The sequence below is a fragment of the Danio rerio genome, chromosome 3, assembly GCF_052040795.2.
Source record: "Danio rerio strain M-AB ecotype USA chromosome 3, GRCz13ab, whole genome shotgun sequence".
In the NCBI taxonomy this organism is placed as follows: domain Eukaryota; kingdom Metazoa; phylum Chordata; class Actinopteri; order Cypriniformes; family Danionidae; genus Danio; species Danio rerio.
Window position 1 is genome coordinate 24532247 of NC_141023.1, and position 20813 is coordinate 24553059.

General features: G+C 36.4%; 3 protein-coding genes across 6 annotated transcripts in view; 2 read left to right on the plus strand and 1 right to left on the minus strand.

The window, feature by feature from the left end:
- Positions 1 to 20813, plus strand: part of LOC147845623 (uncharacterized) — an 807608-nt gene that overhangs the window by 456163 nt on the left and 330632 nt on the right. The gene's annotated exons all lie outside the window — the stretch shown is intronic.
- On the plus strand, positions 520 to 13621 carry st13 (ST13 Hsp70 interacting protein). 4 transcript variants are annotated; one of them, XR_015479929.1, is made up of 13 exons: positions 520 to 618; positions 908 to 1055; positions 1332 to 1383; positions 4388 to 4475; positions 4969 to 5042; positions 7465 to 7531; positions 8037 to 8121; positions 8205 to 8315; positions 8420 to 8676; positions 9847 to 10001; positions 10087 to 10177; positions 11847 to 11948; positions 12750 to 13621. XR_015479929.1 is itself a non-coding variant. In XM_087242971.1 (13 exons), exons 2-12 carry the CDS (start codon positions 946 to 948, stop codon positions 11906 to 11908), a joined length of 960 nt encoding a protein of 319 aa, XP_087099097.1. In that variant the 5' UTR covers positions 520 to 618; positions 908 to 945; the 3' UTR covers positions 11909 to 11948; positions 12750 to 13621.
- Positions 14856 to 20697, minus strand: rbx1 (ring-box 1, E3 ubiquitin protein ligase). The gene is made up of 5 exons (NM_001083544.1): positions 20585 to 20697; positions 18993 to 19071; positions 18084 to 18154; positions 17912 to 17997; positions 14856 to 15054 (listed from the first exon to the last, which is right to left on the minus strand). The coding sequence occupies exons 1-5, from the start codon at positions 20660 to 20662 to the stop codon at positions 15042 to 15044; spliced, it is 327 nt and encodes a 108-aa protein (NP_001077013.1). The 5' UTR covers positions 20663 to 20697; the 3' UTR covers positions 14856 to 15041.

Here is a 20813-nt window from a genome sequence, read left to right on the forward strand (position 1 = left end):
TGAATGATGGAGGACCCTTCTTATTTATTTTTTCTTGAGAAATTCAACAGTTTGATTTATTATTTCTTTATTTGTTGTTTTATATATTTATATATATATTAGAAAAGTATCCCTAAATATATATTTATGCAGATTTAATCACCATAGTAGTTCTTGATCTATAATAAATGTGCAAATGTCTAACCAAAAACACAAAGATATAACAATTTTGGAATAATCTGTATTAAAACGCTAATGGTAATGTAACAAACATGTAACTCATGGGGTAAATGATTGCTAAGGTTATATCTATAATAATATGTATCGTTTTAAATACAAAGAGCAATAACAACAAATAAAATGGATTTAACAACCAAATAAAACATGCATAAAATAACAAATAAAAGGCTTTAGGAGTACATTTTCTCATATTAACTAGCACATTTTACTCCAAAATGAGCGCAATGCCTGAAGGCCCCCTGTTGTTTTGGTTTTTGTCATAGTAGCGAGTGCTTTAAATCGCGCCTGCGCAAAACTCGCATTCTCGCGTTCAGTGACTCGCGCGTGCAGAGCGAGTTCAATCTCGCGACCCTCAAATCGCTGCTGGGGAAGCGCGTTTTAGGGATTTTGCTCTTTCAGGTACGGCATTGTTGTTTTATTTTATCTACGAATGCATAATGATGAAGTCGATTGAACGAATAATTCCAATAATAACAAATTGCGCTCTCTCGCATTATTTCCAGAAGCTTCTATGCAGCGCGTGCGTTAATCCCCATACACACCACTAATTACTGATTTACAGCGATGTTGCACACAGTTTGATTGCAGTTTTTTGGCGTTGCTGCTGTGCATCATTTATTAGTCCTGCGCGCTGATCGAACATGTCATATGACCAGAATAATAAAACACGCTTCCTTGTTTTTTTCAGGATTGGTTTGCTCCGCTTGAGTTTGATTCGTGTGGAAAATGGACCCTCGGAAAGTGACAGAGTTAAAGGCCTTTGTGCAGTTGTGCAATGAGAATCCATCAGTGCTGCATCTGCCAGAGATGAGCTTCTTTAAAACCTGGCTGCTGGGGTCAGTGCCTGTTTTTGACTGTGTGTCCTGTATTGCTTTAACATGTTTTCCTTTATAATATTTGTAAAATGCGGAATTTGTTGTGAAATAAATATAGTAGGTTTCTGTGCCAAAGTTTGCTGCTTGTGCGAGCAGTCACACCCACAGCCTGCCTCACATGTGGCTCACAGAAAGTTCCAGTTTCAATTGTTTTAATTATTTTAATGGAGCGCACATACACGAGTAAAACATGGGCTGAATCGCCATTAAAAATGCTAATATTTTACTTTATTGTAGAATGGGAGCAAGTATACCATCACCAACAATGAATGACAGCTCATCATGCAAGGTAGGACACTAACGTTAAATAAACAGTTTATGGCCATAAAGTATGAATAAAAAAAACTGTATTTGAAATGTGGGTGTGTAAACTTTAATGTGTGTGTATTATTATTGTTAAGCATTTCAGACTTTTGTTTACTTGGTTTACAGAATATGCCCATTAACCCTTTAACTGCCCACTCTACAAAATGGTTGACCATGTTTTGACTGTTGTAAATAATGTTAAAGTCATTTAAAGAATGACTGTTTTAAATGATAATTTACACACACCACTGGTGGTTTACAAAAAAAATCAAACAAACAGTCCAGTTGCTCTACTACACTTTTTTTTTTTAATACTAAAGTATTTAGTATTCAAAAATGTTTTATTTTACACTTCATATTATGATTTTTCATAGTATATGTATTAATTCTAGTACTTTTACCATAAACTGACATATAAACCATTTGGTAGAGGCTTATGTTTTAGAAATTATGGCATCTGTTGGAAGAAAAAATGCATTGTTTGTTAATAGCGACATGCAGTCCAATAGTTTTTTCTTGGTGGAGCAGTTTAATGATGTAACAATTTATTTCTTCGAAAAGTCTTGTCAGGCTTATTTACAAAAAAAAAAATCAGTAAATTCAGGACATATTAAAATAGTTTATGGATCACCATGCAGCACCAGAATACTAATTAATTTTCTTTTTACATTTAGCCTTTTAAGGTCACGTTTACAATGTACGTTATATACATGTGCGATGAGATTAAGTGCATCTCGTGACTCAGTGCAATTATATCTCTTCAATATGACTCACACTAAACAATAAGTTACAGTAAAAATAACTGTAGATGATAAACAGTAGTGCAAAATAGGGGATGAGGGGGGGGTGAGGTGGAGTAATCAGTTATGAGGTAGAAAGAGAGATATATGAGATGTACTATGTAAATGTAAGATGATAGATAAATACTGCAAAATGGGGGATGAGAGGTGGGTAGGGTGAGGTGAGTAAACCATTTCTGAGGTAGAACAAGAGGCATATGAAATATGTAGATGTAAGATGATAAATAGCAGTGCAAAAATAGGGGATGAGAGCAGGGGGGTAGGGTGAGGTAAACTGTCCAGTCCATTTGCTTTTATCTATTTGTTGCTGGCCAGAAGTTTTGAATAATATTAATCGTAAAAGTGTTTGTATTTCAAGTGTCTTGAGTACACCTGTTCATCTGTGTTTTACTATGGACAGGTCAATATATTTTGTTTCATTTTTACATAAATATGCCTTTTTCACTTAGTGATGTTAAAATGTTAATTTTTTTGTTGTTGTTGTTGTTTACGTTAAAGTAGATACTTTTATTTTGTATGCTTTCTGTATATTGTATGGACACAAATGGGACGTCTCGTACTTTGTTTTATGAAGTACGAGTACTGAATGAAGACACGTGTGAATTCATAGTTTTTGGTCCAAAAGGTTCAGATTCTAATGGCAATCTGTTTTGCTTCCTGAACAAGTACATTCCTCTGTAAAAAGTCTTGGTGTCATCTTTGACTCTGAGGTAAAATTTGATCGACAAATTAATGCAGTTGTCAGAAATAGTTTTTTCTATTTTAGTTATATTGCCAAGCTGAAGTATGTCCTCTCCTTCATTGATTTGGAGAAGGTTGTTCATGCTTTCATCTCTTCTCGTCTGGATTATTGCAACACATTGTATCTGGGTGTGAGTCAGGCCTCTCTCTCGCAACTGCAGCTGGTCCAGAATGCAGCTGCCAGGCTCTTAACAGGCACAAAAAACGAGAACACATTACACCTGTAATGGTTTCTACATTGGTTGCCAATCCAGTTTAGAATTCAGTACAAAGTTCTGATGTATGTTTTTAAATCCCTCTATGGCCTGGCCCCTGAGTATATTTCTGAGCTAATTATTATACACCGGCCTGTAAGATCTCTTCGCTCTAAGGATCGTCTCTATTTGACAGTTCCACAATCGCGCTTAAAATATCAAGGTGATAGTTGCTTTTTCAGTAGCAGCTCCAAGAATCTGGAACGATCTTCTCTGATCTCCTCAAGAACAGCTCAAACTTTTGAGTCTTTTCAGAGGTCACTGACAACACACTTATTTTCTTTAGATTTTAATCATGTGATATGAGTGTATATTTGCTTGTTTTATGTGCAGCAGTTTGGTACCCATTGTGGTTTGTTGAAAGTGCTATAGAAGAGTGCAAGAGTTGAGTTGAATTTGTGTGAAGTCCTTGATCAGTTATGGATTAAAGACACAAACATAACAAATTTTTGAACTGGTACATATCTTCTTCACAGGGATAAAAAAAATTTGAAACTAGAAATTTGGATGTTGTTGTTTAATTATGGGATTACATGGTTTATATCTCTGTACTAGGATGACACATTTTGAAGATTTACCAATATGTTCTTTTTTTTCCTAAAGCATTTTTTCATCCTGTTGGAATCCTATCAGTGAAGTAAAAACCAAATATAGTTTCCTAAGTTTTAGATAAACTTTTGGTAAAAATGGTAAATAAAAATTTTACCATAACTTTTTTTCACCTTGCAAATAATTTGATGGAATTGTTGAGAAAAAGATAAAGAGAAAACATACACAATACCATGGTTTATTTATATTAAGGTTATTTGTGCTGCTAGTTTTATGGCGTTAAATTAAATGGATATTTTACTCAATAATGAAAGTTTAATCATCATTTACACAACCTCAAGGGGTTTTTCATTTAGAGTTTTTTTTTGTTGTTTTGTTTTTTTTAGATATTTTAAGATATTTTTTAAAATGTTGGAAAACTTGTAACTATTGACTAAGGTTGTATGAAAAAAAAAATCAAATCTACTATGGAAGTCAGTAGCTAAAACAGTTGGTTTCCAAAATTCTTCAAAAAAAAACTCTGTGGAGGATGAGCAATTGATGACAGAATTGTCTTATTTTGGGAGTGAACTTTTTTTTTTTCTTTTTTCTTTTTTTTTTTTACTAAAGCTTGATGTTGATCTGGGTTTTCATTTGTCTGTAGGGAAGCTGTCCATGTGATGGAGGCGCAAAAAAAGCAGCACCGAAACCCGAACCAGCCCCGCCGTCTGAGAGCGAGGAAAGCGAAATTGGTATGTTGACTCTAATATCTCTTTTAATATCTTCTGTTTGCTCCTCATATGCCATTTTGATATGCCGTCGCTTTGGCCTTTTTGTGGCTTCATAATAGCTCTGGTCTGTCTGTAAAACTTTTTCCAACTATTGGGGATTTCACTCATCTCACATTTGCTCTATATATACACTTAGGAAGCCAAAGAAACTGTTACGAGGACAAGTAGTCACTGATGTTTTGGTAGCTGTTGGAAATTTACTGAGATTTACTCCTGACAGCAGTGAGGCTACTTCATATGTTATAATTTAGTGTAACAGTGTTGAACTGAATGTTTTAGGTTAATGGGCTAGTAAAGGTCTACTCTGCATATCCACAATTTAGTCTTATTTGGTAAATATAGTCTCATTTTGGGTTTTATTGCTTGCAGACATTTCTGACTGGAGGAAATGTTCTTATTTTATAACTAGTGTTTCTGCTGTCATATAAACTTTATCTGGTATTAATTTCTTCAGAAATCGACAATGAAGGAGTGATTGAGCCTGACACAGATGATCCTCAAGAGATGGGGGACTTTGAAAACTTGGAGGTGAATAGACTGCTTTTTTTTTCTTTTTGTTTTAATCATTAAAGGCTTTCTATAATGCTGCAAATCAAAGGGTGCTTTCACACCTGTGAATCGATTCAGTTGTTCCGAAACGGAGATTTCAAATGTCGTGAAACTTCCTGCCCTACTCATAATTCTCTCTTTATATAGCCGTATGCCTATTATATATCCATAAAACACAGTGATACAACCGCGCACCTATCGTTTGCTTTCTCACTGCAATCGAGCCGAGACCACCTCATTCAAGCGATCTCGGAACGATTGATTTGGCGCGGATCCAAGAGCGATTGGTGGATTCACATATGCCAAACGAACCGCGCTAACTGGGCAAACGAAACAGGTTCTGAAACAAAAGTGTAGGTGTGAAAGCACCCTAAATTTCCATTTCTTTCTTTAGGACCCATTCTCTTTTCACTTTGAAAATGTACTGCAAGCACCTGTATATATGTAGCACAATTTTTATTGTCAGCAAGCTTATGACTTTCAGTAAATGCTCAGCCAGCATTAGACATTTTTTGTTTAGATATCTAATTATACATCTAAAATTAGGTGTCTTGGCTAAAATCTAAAATAAGAGAAAACCTGATATACAGTAGTCAACATTTGAAGTGGTTCATCACCTTTCAAAGTCGTCCTAAAAATATTGAACAACACCAATTCTTTTTTTAAGGACAGTTTTAAAAAACTTTTTTCATTCGCTTCAAATGTAACTACGTCTAACAATAGTCAGAAAATGGGCTAGTCAACAAAGAGACGGGAATGAATGGCTTCACCTGTACTAATCGACATCAAATAGATTGTTCGACATCTTTTAGATTTTCACTGACTGTCCAAATTAAAACTGTCCAATGTCTTGTTTTAGCCTAGATGTCTTATTAAAAATCTAAATTGATTGGTAGGTGTCCTCAAATCTTGTACTTTTGCAGTTAATAGTTTAATGGTGGTTTTAAAATTAAAAAATAGACCAAATATTACTGCAGCAAATTGTGACATAAAGGGGCTCAAAATCAGAATGATACCAGGGTCACAGTAAAGTTTAATTTTGCAAAGCAGTGAACTGTGAAACTTGTCGCACATATTGGCATTTAAAGTCTGTTGATTTGCATGCATATAAATGGAAGTCTATGGGGCGAAATGTGCAGAGCTTAAGTCCTGTGTAATCATAATAATCTCAGTTTTGACAATTACAGTTTGAGTCGTGATTTTCTAGTCACATTGTAGTAATAATAAATGCAGTGAAACATAATAACTTCAAGTGCAAAGAAGGTTTTTGAAGGTACTGTTGCACAAAATAGGTCAAAAGGAGCGTTTGTTCATTTTGGTAGTATAATTAAGATGAGACTAATACAAAAGCAGCATTATTAAATCCTAACTGCAGCTATATGAACATGCAGTGTGTGGAAAATAAGACTAAAAGCCAAAAGCTATTTTTATTTTCTTTACCAAAATATTATAAGCGGTTTTTAACAAGCCTCCACAATATATCCTGCTTGCTAATGCCAAATGTCACAAGGTTTTCTCTTAAGAGGAGACATTTTCTGCCTGGTGTTTTACTTTATCTTCACAACTTGGCAAACATGAGCATGCTCTCACTCTCTGAGCTGAGTAGGAAAAAGTACTGATGATCAAAAAGCAAATGCAAACGTGTAAATTGGGCTTTAGTGCTCAACTGTTCTACTCTATTCAAATGAACATGTAATACAGCCAGACAGTCGTTTAAACAGTTTGGTGTAGCGAAATTGACAATCAGGCATTCGAATTTGTAAATAAATGCTTTTATTTAAATCTGTGCCATATTACAAGTCAGATAATTAGAATTATTATGATTTTAAAAACAGTTTCAGCTTTTGAGCGAAGATTTTGAACTTGATTAGTTTATATTCTCAGTAACTTTATTTATATTATAATACAATAAGAGAAATGGACAGGGTCCGATAAATTAATTCAATGAACTGACAACTGACTTGTGCTTGTCAATGGGCAATAATCTCAAATAAAAGTGATATTCACTTCAACCGGTCGTATTTGAGCATATCATTATGCAGCAGGACTAAAATATAACCAAAACTAAAATACCCACACATTCAGTTTTTGAATAACCGGATAAGTCTGACACAGAGCTGACACTAAATTAACATTTAGTTATCCCAATCTAATTTGACCAATTGTGACCCTCAGATATCAACAGCCAAAGTGTTTAATGTGCTCATGTTTCCTTATTCACTAAAGACAACATTGATCCTAAGACTTTGGTATTGGGTTGCTTCTCCAAAAATGTAAACAACAGAGGATTTACTACTGTATGTCTGTTTGTGATGGTTTGGTAAATGCTCTAATCTAGTACTAGTCTAGTAAAAAGTGAAATTCTGCAAATGGCTTGATGAAACCACTTTTTTAATCTCAGGTCACAGAAGAGATGATGGACCAGGCCAATGAGAAGAAAACTGAGGCCATCGATGCGTTAGGAGATGGTGAGCTGTTTTGACTTTCTGAAATCTGTAGTAATCTAATTATAAGCCAGGTTTCCATGCTATTATGAAGTGCTTTTCAAAGTTTGCAAAAAATCAAATAGCCTAATTGCGAATTAGGTACTTTTCAATCAAGTTGTTTGAACAGCTCACTGTAGTATTGATAACCTAGTAACCAACAGTAAATAAGTCAAGCATAACAGAGACAGACGATTAGTCATTTGGAATTAATGTTTGCTACATTAAAGTTAATTCAGCAAATGTGTTTCCATTATTGGCATTAACCATTAAGTCCAAAACCAACTCAAGCAAGAATTTCTTTTGCAAACAAATGTATTTTTTTATTTAAAAATTTGGCATTTCTTCACTCATTTCTCATGCGATACTTTAGTGCAGATGGAAATCCAGCTGTTGTTCACATTTCTTTAATTGTGGTAATAATTAAACTGGTAGAATAAAGAAAGTGTTGGCTGCTTCTGAAAAATTCCTAAATGTTCTCCTTTCTCAGGTGATCTACAAAAAGCTCTAGACCTCTTCACTGAGGCCATCAAACTCAACCCAAAATTGGCCATTTTGTACGCCAAAAGAGCCAGGTATCGACCAATCACTTTGGATTTTGCAGATCTGCCTTCTGGTTGCCTGTGTGGTCGATAACCTGTTTCTGTTTGTGTCCTAGTGTTTATGTGAAGATGCAGAAACCCAACGCTGCCATCAGAGACTGTGACCGGGCTATCAGCATCAACCCAGACTCTGCCCAGCCGTATAAATGGAGAGGGAAAGCACACAAGTAACAGACTAATGGCTACGTTTCTGTGGAAGAGCTGAGATATCTGGCTTGACCTTACATTTGTTTTGTTTTTTTATTGCTAATGAAAAGCATTGGTTTCACAGGTTGCTTGGCCATTGGGAGGAGTCTGCTCGAGATTTGGCCATGGCCTGTAAGCTGGACTATGATGAAGAGGCCAGTGCCATGCTCAAAGAAGTCCAGCCAAAGGTATCTATGCCAGAAACATTTGATTGCAGCCCTTCCACAAAGATTTCTAAGCTGGTGGAATCATTTTTTGGAGAATGGTTTGTTGGTATCTGGGAAATTCTTTAAAAAGGCAGGGATCACCAAGATTGACCCTGGATGGCCAGTTTCCTGCAGAGTTGAGCTCAAACACAACAGAACAAGCTTATCAAGGTCTTACCAGTGCTGTGTCCTAATATGCTTACTATCCATCCTAAATGGTATTCAAAAATAGAATTAGTATGTCTCAAATCGTAGTACGTTGAAAAGAGTATGCCAAAGGTTCCCGGATGGTTTACTATTTCCGGTAAAGGAATTTAAGTGTAGAAGCGTCCATACTCCAACTGCTGATATTGCCCACAGTACATTGTGTGTTGGACGTGAATTCGATTAGAACTACAAACGCGAAAAGTGTAAATAAACTACAAACATAATTGACATGCGATGATTGACAGGGCTCAGCAACACAACGATCTGTTAACGAGGAAGTAGTGTCCCAAAGTTTGCGTACTCTTACGCCCCATTCACACGGGGCTTCAACGTCAATGCTTGACTGAAGACGTGTCTGAAGTTGGGGCTAAAGCGATCGTCATAGCAGCATCAGCCAATGAAATTCAGTCAGCAATAGGCCACTGTCTAGCTGGTGTATTTGCATACAGCGATCTGATTTGCTGACGCTTCCGTCGGCGCTTAAAGTTGAGCTAGTCCCAACTTCTGCAGCGAGCACGGATCCATAATGCAGTTCGGCTGACGTCACCTATTCAAAGTGAATGGGAAGCGTTGATGCTGACGCCCCGTGTGAATGGGGCGTTATGTTACACACTCAAAAGTATATATTTTTCCTTCACAAAAAAAGTACATACTTTTAGGGCTTTTGCGAATTGGGACGCAGCATATGTATACTTGAAGCTTGAGGAAAGTTAGAGCTAATCTCTGCAGGACACTCAAGGACTTCCAGGATTACGTTCGGTGACCCTGCTACAAAGTGAGTAATTCAACCTACAAATAGGTCTAGGTTTTAAAATGATTTAGAAAATGAATAGAATATGGTATTATAAATGCCAGGCCAGCAAATAGATTTGTTGTCCACCTTTGTTGTTTTGGTTGTGTTGTGCGCATGTCAATTTCTTTCTTTTTTTATTTAAATGGTGGGTGAGTAAAGGATGATAATTTTTGGGTGAACAATGCTTTAAAGTATGACTTTAAATTCTACTTAATAATTGAAAGTCAACACTACTAACTGGATGATTGTGTAAAAACAATGGTCAAGTAAGTCTAAGCTGAAAGCAAACAACAAGAAGCAATTTAGAATGCTTCTCATGATGTGATTTCATGTCTCGCTCGCAGGCCAACAAAATTATTGATCACCGGCGCAAATATGAACGCAAGCGCGAAGAACGAGAGATCCGAGCCCGACAGGAGCGAGTGAAGAAAGCGAGGGAGGAGCACGAGAGAGCACAGCGGGTAAAGAAATCAATACTTTTACACTGACAGGCCTGAATCGGCATTTTTTGCAGAGTCAGAACTGATCACGTTTGTGTGTGTGCAGGAAGAGGAAGCCAGACAACAGGCTGGAGGTGGAGGAGGAGGAGCCGGAGCAGGAGGATTCCCAGGATTTCCAGGTACTGGACTATACACATGTATATGTGTACATAATTTAATAAACCATGTTGTTCATAAAGCTGCCATGGCGCTTAACCCTTAAACGATCTAATTTGATTTGAAGTGATCTGACATTACTGTGTTTTGTTGTTTCACATCCTCGAAACGACGATCAGCAAGGCTGCTATTGGCTGGTGTCAAAACTGCAGTGAAATGTCATCATTTGATTAATATTCAGTTTTCAGCCATGTAAACAAAATAACGAAATTCGTAGTAGATAAAATGGGTTGTTAAATAATAAGCAATAGCTTTCGACATTTGTTGAAGACTGTACAGGCTTTGCACTGTCAAGAGTATTATTTAGCAATGTATTTAGTTTTAGAGTGGATTTTCTATGTGACAGTATTCAAAATTCATAATCACATGACTTGAGGCATAACTGGCTACTTTAATAAAATTTGCATCAAAGGCATTTTGATATTTGAGAAGTGTCTGCATCAAATCACCTGCATACAAGCTGTCAACATCACCTGCACATGATTCTATAAATTATATAATTATTCCTTCACAAAAAAAAACTCTCAATTAGAATACAGTGGTCCCTCGCTATGATGTGGTTCACTCTTCACAGCCTCAGTTTCAACTATTTGTTTTTGTGCAATTTGACATGTTTTTTTTTTTCTAAAACGCATTGTGTTCTGTCCTGATTAGCTGTAGACCATTGTCAATTTTCTCCGTGCTGTGTCTCCTGTAATGTGTGGCAGAATTTACATTAAATCTGCGATCATTAGCAGTGTGACTCTAAAGTGCTGTACTGTATGTTTGCATATTTTCTCCGACAGCTCTATTACAGACAGCTGTGTTTGGTCAGGGTTGCAGCTGAAATTTGCAGGAAGATAGCTCTCCAGAAACAGGGCTGTTGGCCCCTGTTGTAGACTCTCTAAAATGTCCAAAAATGTTGTCTTTGAACCCCTTAAGAAGGTTTCCACTAGGGCTGGTTCGATAAATGATATTACATTGAATCATGATAAATTTATGTCAATAACAATGATAAAATTAAAGTTTGTTGATATTAGAGAAGTACCGCATTTTTGGCCACTGAAAGTGTTATGCCTTTTTGATGAACCCTCTAATTTTTGTGACTTCAGTCATTGTTGGGTACTGTTTTAAATCTGGAAGTATTAACATCTTGTATCGAAATGTATATCGTTATAGTTCAATATGGAAAATAATTATTGAGATTGAATTTTTTGCCATATCGCCCAGCCCTAGTTTCCACCCCTTGACCTTTATTTTGGAATATTTCTCTACATCTTTATTTCGGAGTTACTTTACAGTTTTGATTTATTAGCTTAAATAAATCTAAAAAATAATTTTACAGTATGGTTAATTTTCCCAGTTGAATAGAATAAAATATGTCCTGTAAGAAAATATCAGCAGTTGAAACGTGCTTTCAGCATCTTTTTTTTTTTTTTAAATGACGCAGTCTAAACCTCTGTTTATATGAAATAAGCTGCTCCAGAGCAGGTTTGAGTTACAGAAGAATGAAACTATCCTGGATTGTCAAATCCAGCTAAACTGAGTAATCTATGTATAGACAACAGAACCAAAATGTTTATTTAATACATTGTGTGATTTACTGCAGTAACAGATTAAGATATGAATGGCTGGATTTATCATCTGTCCTCTTATGCGAAGTGCTGTCAGCTGATGTTGTTTTGTGCTTCTTCAGGAGGTGCCGGTTTTCCAGGTGGAATGCCTGGATTTAACAACCTATTTAATGACCCAGAGGTCCTCATGGCTATGCAGGTAGTTAACCAAATCATAACCATGTCTAAATCTCTCTCTCTGCATTACACCACTAATTGAGGCACAGTCTAAGTTTATTTGTCAACTGTAGTTCTGCTCCAGAGATATACAACTTAAGTAACTACTGTACACACAATCTTTTGGGATAAACGTTCAAAGTCAAAACGGTTCACTTAAAGGGAGAGTTCACCCAAAACTAAAAGTTGTAAAATGGTTTGTCTTTCTTCTGTTAAAAACAAAGAGATATTCTGGAGAAAGCAGGAAACCAGTGACTTCTTTAGTAGGAAAAACAAATACTATGGAAGTCAATGGCTACATGTTTTTAGCCTTCTGCAAAATATCTTTCTTTGTGTTCGACGGAATAAAGAAACTCCTAAAGGTTCAGAAGCATTTGAGGGTGAGTAAATACAAAGATAAATCGCCATTTGGGGTGAACTATCCCTTTAAATGCTTTTACTAGAGTAAACTGATACACTAAAAGCATCTCGCACAAAGATTCGCCTGAAAGCCAACAAATAAATAATGTATTGACTAAACCTACCAAACCCTGTCATATGTCCAGATTAAACCCTATTCAATTAGTTACATTTTCTTTTTTTGTGCCAGATTCCATTTTACCTGCTAAAATTCATTTATCCAGTTAATTTTTTTTTTTTCTAAATGTCATTTCACTGTTAAAGCAGAGAAAAATTAATCTAAATAATCCAGACGCATGCCTTATTCATGTTACATTCCAGAGCATCTCGGCTCGCTGTAATCTCAGCATGATGCTAAATTGTTAATGCATTGTCATTTTTCCAGGACCCAGAGGTGATGGCAGCGTTCCAGGATGTGGCGCAAAACCCCGCCAACATTGCCAAGTACCAGAGCAACCCGAAAATCATGGCCCTGATCAACAAACTCAGCTCCAAATTTGCCGGCCCTCAGCCCTAAACTATAATAATAATGGCAAAAAGAGTTCATGTCCGGTTCCAATACTCTGCTGTAGCTTTTTCACTCTGGGTTTCTTGCCGTAATTTACCAACAGCGCTTAGCTGGAGATACTGACTGTTTACGAAAGCAGAAGAAACTATGAAAGAGTATCGGAACTAGGCCAGAGAGATGGGAGGGGTGCGGGGTGTCGACTGAGAGACGCATGACGCAATTACAATCGAGTTTATTTTCTAAACGTTTTGTTGGGAATGAAGTATTTTTGTGGGCTTCACCGAGCTCAACATATTTAGCACTTGATTTTGGATTGGAGAGACTATTCTAGCTGCATTTAACAAAAGCAGTCGATCATTCCTGACGTTTAGTCTATTAACCATCACAACATTAGACTGGAGAACTGCTCTGATGTTGGGTTGCTTGCTGCAGATTGATCAAGTCTAGTAGGTCTATGTTTGGCTCAAGACTGGGTTTAGACTAAAATCTTTTTTTTTTTTTTGTCTAATCAGTCTTTCACTTCCCGGGTTTCCCTTAAATGGTATTTCATTATTTTTGTTATCATTATTATTCATCTCCTCTCCCTCTGTGTAATCTGACATTGTTTTCTTAATTCATTGTTTCTCTCTTGTCAATGCAAAAGCATTCAATTCAATCATAATCGACTTTCTCATCGTGGCAAATTTGCATCTTATGGAATTTCATGATGATTTCATTCAATAAACATTTTGGTTGTTGCAAATCTAAAATGTGTTTATTTACTGTTTATTTAAATTGGCAACCAATTCTATTATGGTCATTTTTCCTACAGTTGATGTCAGTGTTTACTAGTTTACAACATTCTTCAAAAAATGAGAACAAAACTTTTAACTGCAATGCAAACTGAGTCCCTTTACCTGTCAGGGTCTACGAGATTCTTTATATTCTTTGTTAATGCAACCAGCTCAAACAGGATTTCTGTGCATTTTGGTGCAGCTTTCTATAATTCAAAGCTTTTAAATGGGTATTAAATCAGAAAATAAAGGCTTGAATTACAGCTGTATACTGTTACAGGCACTGCTAAAATTTTAGACTTTCCTTACTATTTTTTCCAAAGCAAATTTTTAAGCATCTCAAATCAAGATGTGTACATGAGATACTAAAAATCTTGTAACAAGTAAACAATTAAGCTTAAAAGGGCAAATCTGTTCACTTGAATAGTCTTTTTTTTTTTATCCTCCGGAGCCCACTGGCAGCTGTTTTTGTGCTTGGATATGAGGTGTTTGTTGGGCTGCTTGCAGCTATATTATTATTACATTCATTTTAAACAGTTTCACTAAAGTAATTTTGTTCTCAAGTAAATGTTTTCTGATTTAAGAATCTTTAGACAAAAAAGGGATTGTTTTTCAAAAATCTATTTTATAATGGCTATTTTCCTAATCCTGCGATGTGACTATTGCGAATGGTCACACTGCGATATCAATGCCAAAACTTTTATTGTGCAGCCCTATTGTCTATTACCATGGACATTCTGGAAAAACATGCCTTTTAGGACAACCATCAAAATGAAAGAAATTCTGACCTTTGAAACAAGTTTAAAAAAAATCATTTCCTAAACATTCAAAACAGAGTAGATTAGCAAATCTCTTAGCTCACAGACACAAGGTAAAAACCAAAAGCAAAATGCGGTTTGTATGAACAATTGAAACCAAAACATGAACATGATTCTTTCTTTGCTAGAAAGAATCAAAATAAGACAACACTTACCTTGTGCCAGTAACATGAGTGCACAGAAAGCAGGACTCTGGAGGACCACATTGTTTCAATCCTAATCAAACACACCTGATCCTGATAATCAGGCCCTTCCCCATTACTAAGCATTTATTTTAAATGCATGAGCTGATCTAAACCTGCTTCTTCCCTCAGTTTTTTTATTTTTTGTTTCAAAATCTGGACTGAAAAGGTTTGGCTTAATGATAAAAAAAAATAATAATCAGGCAAAACTTGATTTAGAGGGAATTTATTGATAATTTGCATCACTGAATCCTGCACACAGCACAGAAATAAAAAAAAAAATCATAACTAGTATTCCAATTTAGACCGGCTAGTCTTCAACAGGGAGAAATTGTGATGGAGCTCAGGAAAGGACATCTTGGAAGGGAACACAAACACAGATCTGCAGATACACGTCTAATGACCATACCTGAAAAACAGCAACAACACAGCTATGAATATTTACAACCAGACAGAGACCGGTAGCAAGACAAAAATCTTTAAAATATTAGGGATATCTTTCAATAAGGATAATTAAATCAGAATTTACAAAGGTTATTTTGCTAGACCACATTGAGGCTGCGCTAAATGAACAATTAATAAGTGCAAGTTAATCCATTAAAAAAAAAAATAATTGTTATGATAATCCTTAATCAATATATGGAAGGGCAGTTCTTCTCTGATGATGTCAGTTTGATGACTTGGGCAAAATATGCTTGCGCCCATTTCACACCACAAGCGGGAGCAGCACGTGTTTTTTCAGCGTCCATGTTAACAGATTAGAGCTTTCATACAGCATGCAAAAGCAGCACGTCAACATGGAGCATGAGCGTCGCTGAAGCAGCAGTGCCGTGATAGTTTCGGCGCTTGGGTTGATTATTGCCACGCTGCCCGCGCTCTAATAAAGTGACAGTGCATTGATAATGACCAAAAACATTGAATGACAGTGAAAAGTAGCAATTTTACCCAATAAATGCATCAATAATATCCACTGATTTTTATAGTCAATATAAACGATTAAAAGCGGCAACAAATATTTACTTTTAGGCCAGAACTACAAAACCAAATTTAAAACTATTTTAGCATCAGTTTTGCTTAAGCTGCACACTAGTTTGATCATGTATAAATATTACGATTATAACTATATTGTATAAACATTATCATAAGTATAGGCCTACATCATCCTGACATTTAAAAACAATCCACCTTAAACAGTGCAACAGTGCCCCTTAAAGACATGACACTCCTCATACAGCTTAAGAAGCAAACAGCTCTTTAGGATCTACATAACTTATAAAAAATAAAGAGTTGCAGGTAAGAAAACAGCATAGGAGACAGTTGCCGCGGGCATTGAGTAAAAAAAAAAAAAAAAGTAACTGGAAAGAAAAGATAGATCGATCTGTGCAGCATATGTCGATCCGCTGCACGCTGCAGCTAGTGTCAAAGACAAACGCCTGTGCGCTGCTCACGCTCTGCTCGCGCTTGCAGTGTGAAACTGGCATAAATCAGGCGTCAGCCATGCGCCTCCAACTATTAGTTTGATCAGAGTGAAAGGAAAAAAAGGAGCAAAAAATAAAAGCCTGCCCTCTACTAAATATAAAACACACCATCATTATACTGAAAAGTCTGCAGAAGGTGAGTCCAGTTCCTGTCAACCCTCCTGGACATGAGCATTATTTGTCTTTTTCACTTTATTGTTCTAATGAAACATTCTGGCAGAAAGGTTTTCTTTTTCCTCCTCATTCACTTTCAGAAATCTATTTTATACAGTGGCCTGTTGAGCAAATCATTTCCTACATGTTTTCTGTAGGAAAATCTAATCTACAATTATAATGATGTGCTTGTTTGGCATTGTACTGGTTTCATCAGACATTGTTTTCTATGCTTTATTGAGTTGTAAGTATTTACAGCTTTAGATGTACATCAGATTAACACTCAAAATCACCATTGTCTGTGGATAAAAAGTGTTGAATAAATGTAGAGAAATACTTCATTAGCCATTCATTAAGACATTAGAAAGCAATGCAAATGGTGTACACCCCACATCTAGTGAATATGGAGCAATTTCAGACACGGCTCCTGTCTTAATGGAATAGTTCATGCAAAAATGAAAATGTGTTATCCTCTACTTTTAGCCCCGTTTGAGTTTCTTTTTTCCGCTGAAAACAAAAGAAGCTTTACTGATAAATGTTGGTGGAAAGCAGCCATTGACTTCCATAGTGTTTTTTATTTTATTTTTGTTCATACTATAGATGTAAATGCTTGTTTTTTCCCCTAAATTCTTCAGATTATCTTGTTTGTATCGAGAAGAAGAAAGAAAAACTAATTTAAGTGTAGAACCACTTGAGTGTGGGGAAACAGAGGAAATTTTAAATCAGTGAGAAAGTTTATCAGGCCCACTGTTCATTCACTGTTTGGGCAGTTGGCCAGAGCTGCACTCCAATTTGGGCTTTAGGTTTTGTTTTGCATCCATGCACTAGCGCTGACAACAATCATTCACTTGCTTTTCACACTGATTGAACATACAGATACTGCTGTTTTGATTTGTTATTTACAATTGTGTTAGGATAAATATTATTTTGGACTTTATTTCACTGTGTCGTCTCCCCTAATGCTACATCTTTGAGCCAAGTGTAACAAAGCAGCTGATAGGTTTAGAAATCTGTGCTAATGAATGGATCATTGCATCACTTAAATGATTCATTCAAAAATAGATTCATTCAGGAATGAAACTAAACTGTTTAGTTTGTTTTAAATATTGTCTGCTGTGGTACAGGAAATAAAGTACAATACTGCATCTAAAATATAGCTGACTCATTAACTTACATTACATATTCAAATCTTCTGACTCTACAATGGAAGATTGGAAGAACAATGCTTTAAATCTATTTTTTATGTTTTGTGCCAAGTAGCTGTATAATAAGTGGAATAAAGTACAACCAGGCAGGCATCATCACAGAATAAAGCCTTTAATCCACAAAGAATGTTGGGCTTGATTCTGTGATAACCGTCTGGATGTACTTTATCCCTTACATCATAGGTCTCCAACTCAATTCCTGGAGGGATTCCACAGATTTGCTCCAACCATAATCAAACACAGCTGATCCATATAATTAAGGTTCAAGACTACTCTTGAACACTTTCATTAGTTGGATTAGCTGTGTTTAAATAGGGTTGGAGCAAAACTGTGCAGAGCTGCGGCTCTCCAGGAATTGAGTTTGAGACCTATCCCTTACACGAAGCTTGTGAATTTGACTTGATTTGAATGAAGAATCAAAAAGACTTACTTCTGAAACTCCCACTCTCTGTTGTCCAGTGGACACACTTGTCTGGTCTTCAGCCAGCGGGAGATGCAGTGGAAATGAAAAGCGTGCTGCAGACACACACAAAAACAAACACACCAGCATTACACCAGCACCAAACAAACCCAGAGCTCAAAGTGTGTGTGATTATACTCACATTGCAGACTCCCCAGGCCACCGTACACTCCTCTGAGGTGGCAGACGCCTGATTGGCCTGACACTCAATACCTGAAGCAAACACAAGAGTTACAGATCAGCTACAGCTCATCTAGACCAGTGGTTCCCACAGTGGGGGTTAAACTTTGACACCTTTACAGCTTTCACATACATTAAAAATAATACAGGCTACAACAGAACATGGAGCAAGCTCTCACAGTGGCAATCTCTAAAATTAAACAATGAATAGATTTGGGCCTACTGGTATGTGTGCAAGGTTTAAATATTCATCACCACCTTAGAGAATATTGGGGGGTCGTGAGTAGGCATGGGCCAGTATAAGATTCTGACGGTATGATTACCTCGGAAATAAATTTCACAGTATCACAGTATTGAGTACCTCACAGTATTGAGTATTTCACAGTATCACAGTATTGAGATAACTGCTCTAAAATATAATCTTTTTAAATATCTGGGTACAAAACAAAACCCTTTTCCCCTTTGTACACACTATATGTAAATTTGGGAAACATATAAAATGTTTTGGAGAAGTAAACATGTCAGGCTAAATAATTCTAATGAATTATTGACTTCTGCTGTCTTCATTTGTTTTAAAAAAATCTGATTATTTTTACAATTTAAAAATGGCATCTTTGGATATCTTTTCTGGAGATACTACTGTCCTAAAAATAAAAAGTAAAAAAAAGATCGAACTCATACCTTAGGAACGGTATAGGAGAAAATTTTGAAGGCTTTAAAACCTTGACCTTTCCAAACCTTGATATACATTGAACACGGTTTTCATCCCACGGCTAGGCGCGAGTCACTGGCATTGTTATTTTGGGGGTCGTGGGCTGAAAACACCTGATCTAGACTAAACCTAAAAGACTAAAGCAGCTGTTATACTTACAGAGGTCCATAATGTGATTTCTGCAGATGGCACAGTTGTCCACTACAATGTCCCATGCCCACAGAGCCACAGCGTTCCACTGCAAGACAAGCAGAGTTTATAATCATAATCTTTATTAAAAATGCTAACAGCACCTTTTCTCTTAATGACACATGTACAGACACAAACTAAGCCTAAATATCCTCCACCAATGAGCAGCGCTTCCACTCAGTTATACATCATAATGAGGAAGAAAAGAAGCCAGCAGCCATAACATTTGTAAAGGAACATAGTGAAAATAAGTTGTGAAAACAGTATGCGAGTACAGTATGAAAACTTATTTTAAAAACATTTTTTAAAAAGTATATCTAAATTCAAACCGTTCACGGTGATCGTTTTGAATCCAGATTACAAATTGGTAATCTGGAAACCAACTACAATATTCCACAAAAAATATACATTCAGAAAGGGTTTATGATGCCTGAAACTGTTGGAATTGAACATTGAGAATGAGCTTGCAACGCCTCACACTGTTGGAAACAAATATTTGAAACAAGTTTGCAATACTAGAAACTGTTAAAAATCAAGCATTTGGAGGGTGTTTTCAATGGCTGACATTGTTGAAATCAATATGAAAATGAAATGGAGTAACATTAGGTATAATATCTGTCTATAACACAGGTGTCAAACTCCAAAAGGGTCAAGTTCCAAAAGGGCCGCAGCTCTGCACAGTTTAGTTCCAACCCTAATTAAACACACCTGATCAAACTAATAGAGTCCTTCAGGCTTGTTTGAAACCTACAGGTAAGTGTGTTGGAGCAGGGTTGGAACTAAACTGTGCAGGGCTGCGGCCCTCCAGGAATTGAGTTTGACACCCCTGGTCTATAACATTCAAACATGTCCGTACCTAGCTTTTAAAAAGGATGCACACAAGTCAAAATTTACTTAAGTAATAAGTATAACATAATTTATTGTACATTGTATACACTTATAGAATGTTCAATTCCGTGTGTAATATGTGAAATTCACTAAAATGTTTGCATCGAACTTTGAGGGGGGTAAATGTGTTTAAATGGAATGTTCGGAATGTCACTATGGTGACTAAAAGTGATGGAAACGAACGTTGGGAACATGTAAATGACGTCTACCGATAATCGAATAGAGCGTTCGGAATGCGTCTATGAACCTCAAACGGTTAGAATCGAATGTGCTGTAAGCGGCTGCAGTGTCCACAAATCTTGCCTAAAAAACTCGCCAAGGTCTGGGAATGATCAGCGCTGTATTTCGTTCTTTAGTGGCCTACTTCAATAATCTCTGGGATTACGCTGCAGAATTTATCGGAGTTCAAATAAGAAGCACATTGGGCGAGCATGTAACATATTTTTGCTTGACATTAGCTTGTACTCATTTTTGTGACACTTTATGAGGTTTTTGTAAACATGAAAAGCATAGAGGCCGGTGATTAAAATGATGATGTGAAAGAGCAGCGCGGCTAATGCTAACTGGGTTTAACACACCGCGGTGAAAGAGTGTTATTTTAATTTTAAAGAGACTAAACGGATGTGAACAAACAGTTGACAGCAATCATTAACGTGAACTTCACAATTACTTACCTTTTTCACTTCAAATCGCTTTTTACTGGCTCCGCTGTTAGCTCCACTTGGGGTGTCCACATCCATCGCGGCCGCCATGTTTGCTAATGTCTGATGATCTCGCGAGAAAGAGTGAGAGTGAACAGCTACTCGGTTTATAATCTTTTACATGTAAACGTGTGAATTAAAGCAATTGTGTATACTATGATGTTTTTAATATCATTCATATATTTTTTTTTATTCCAGTTTA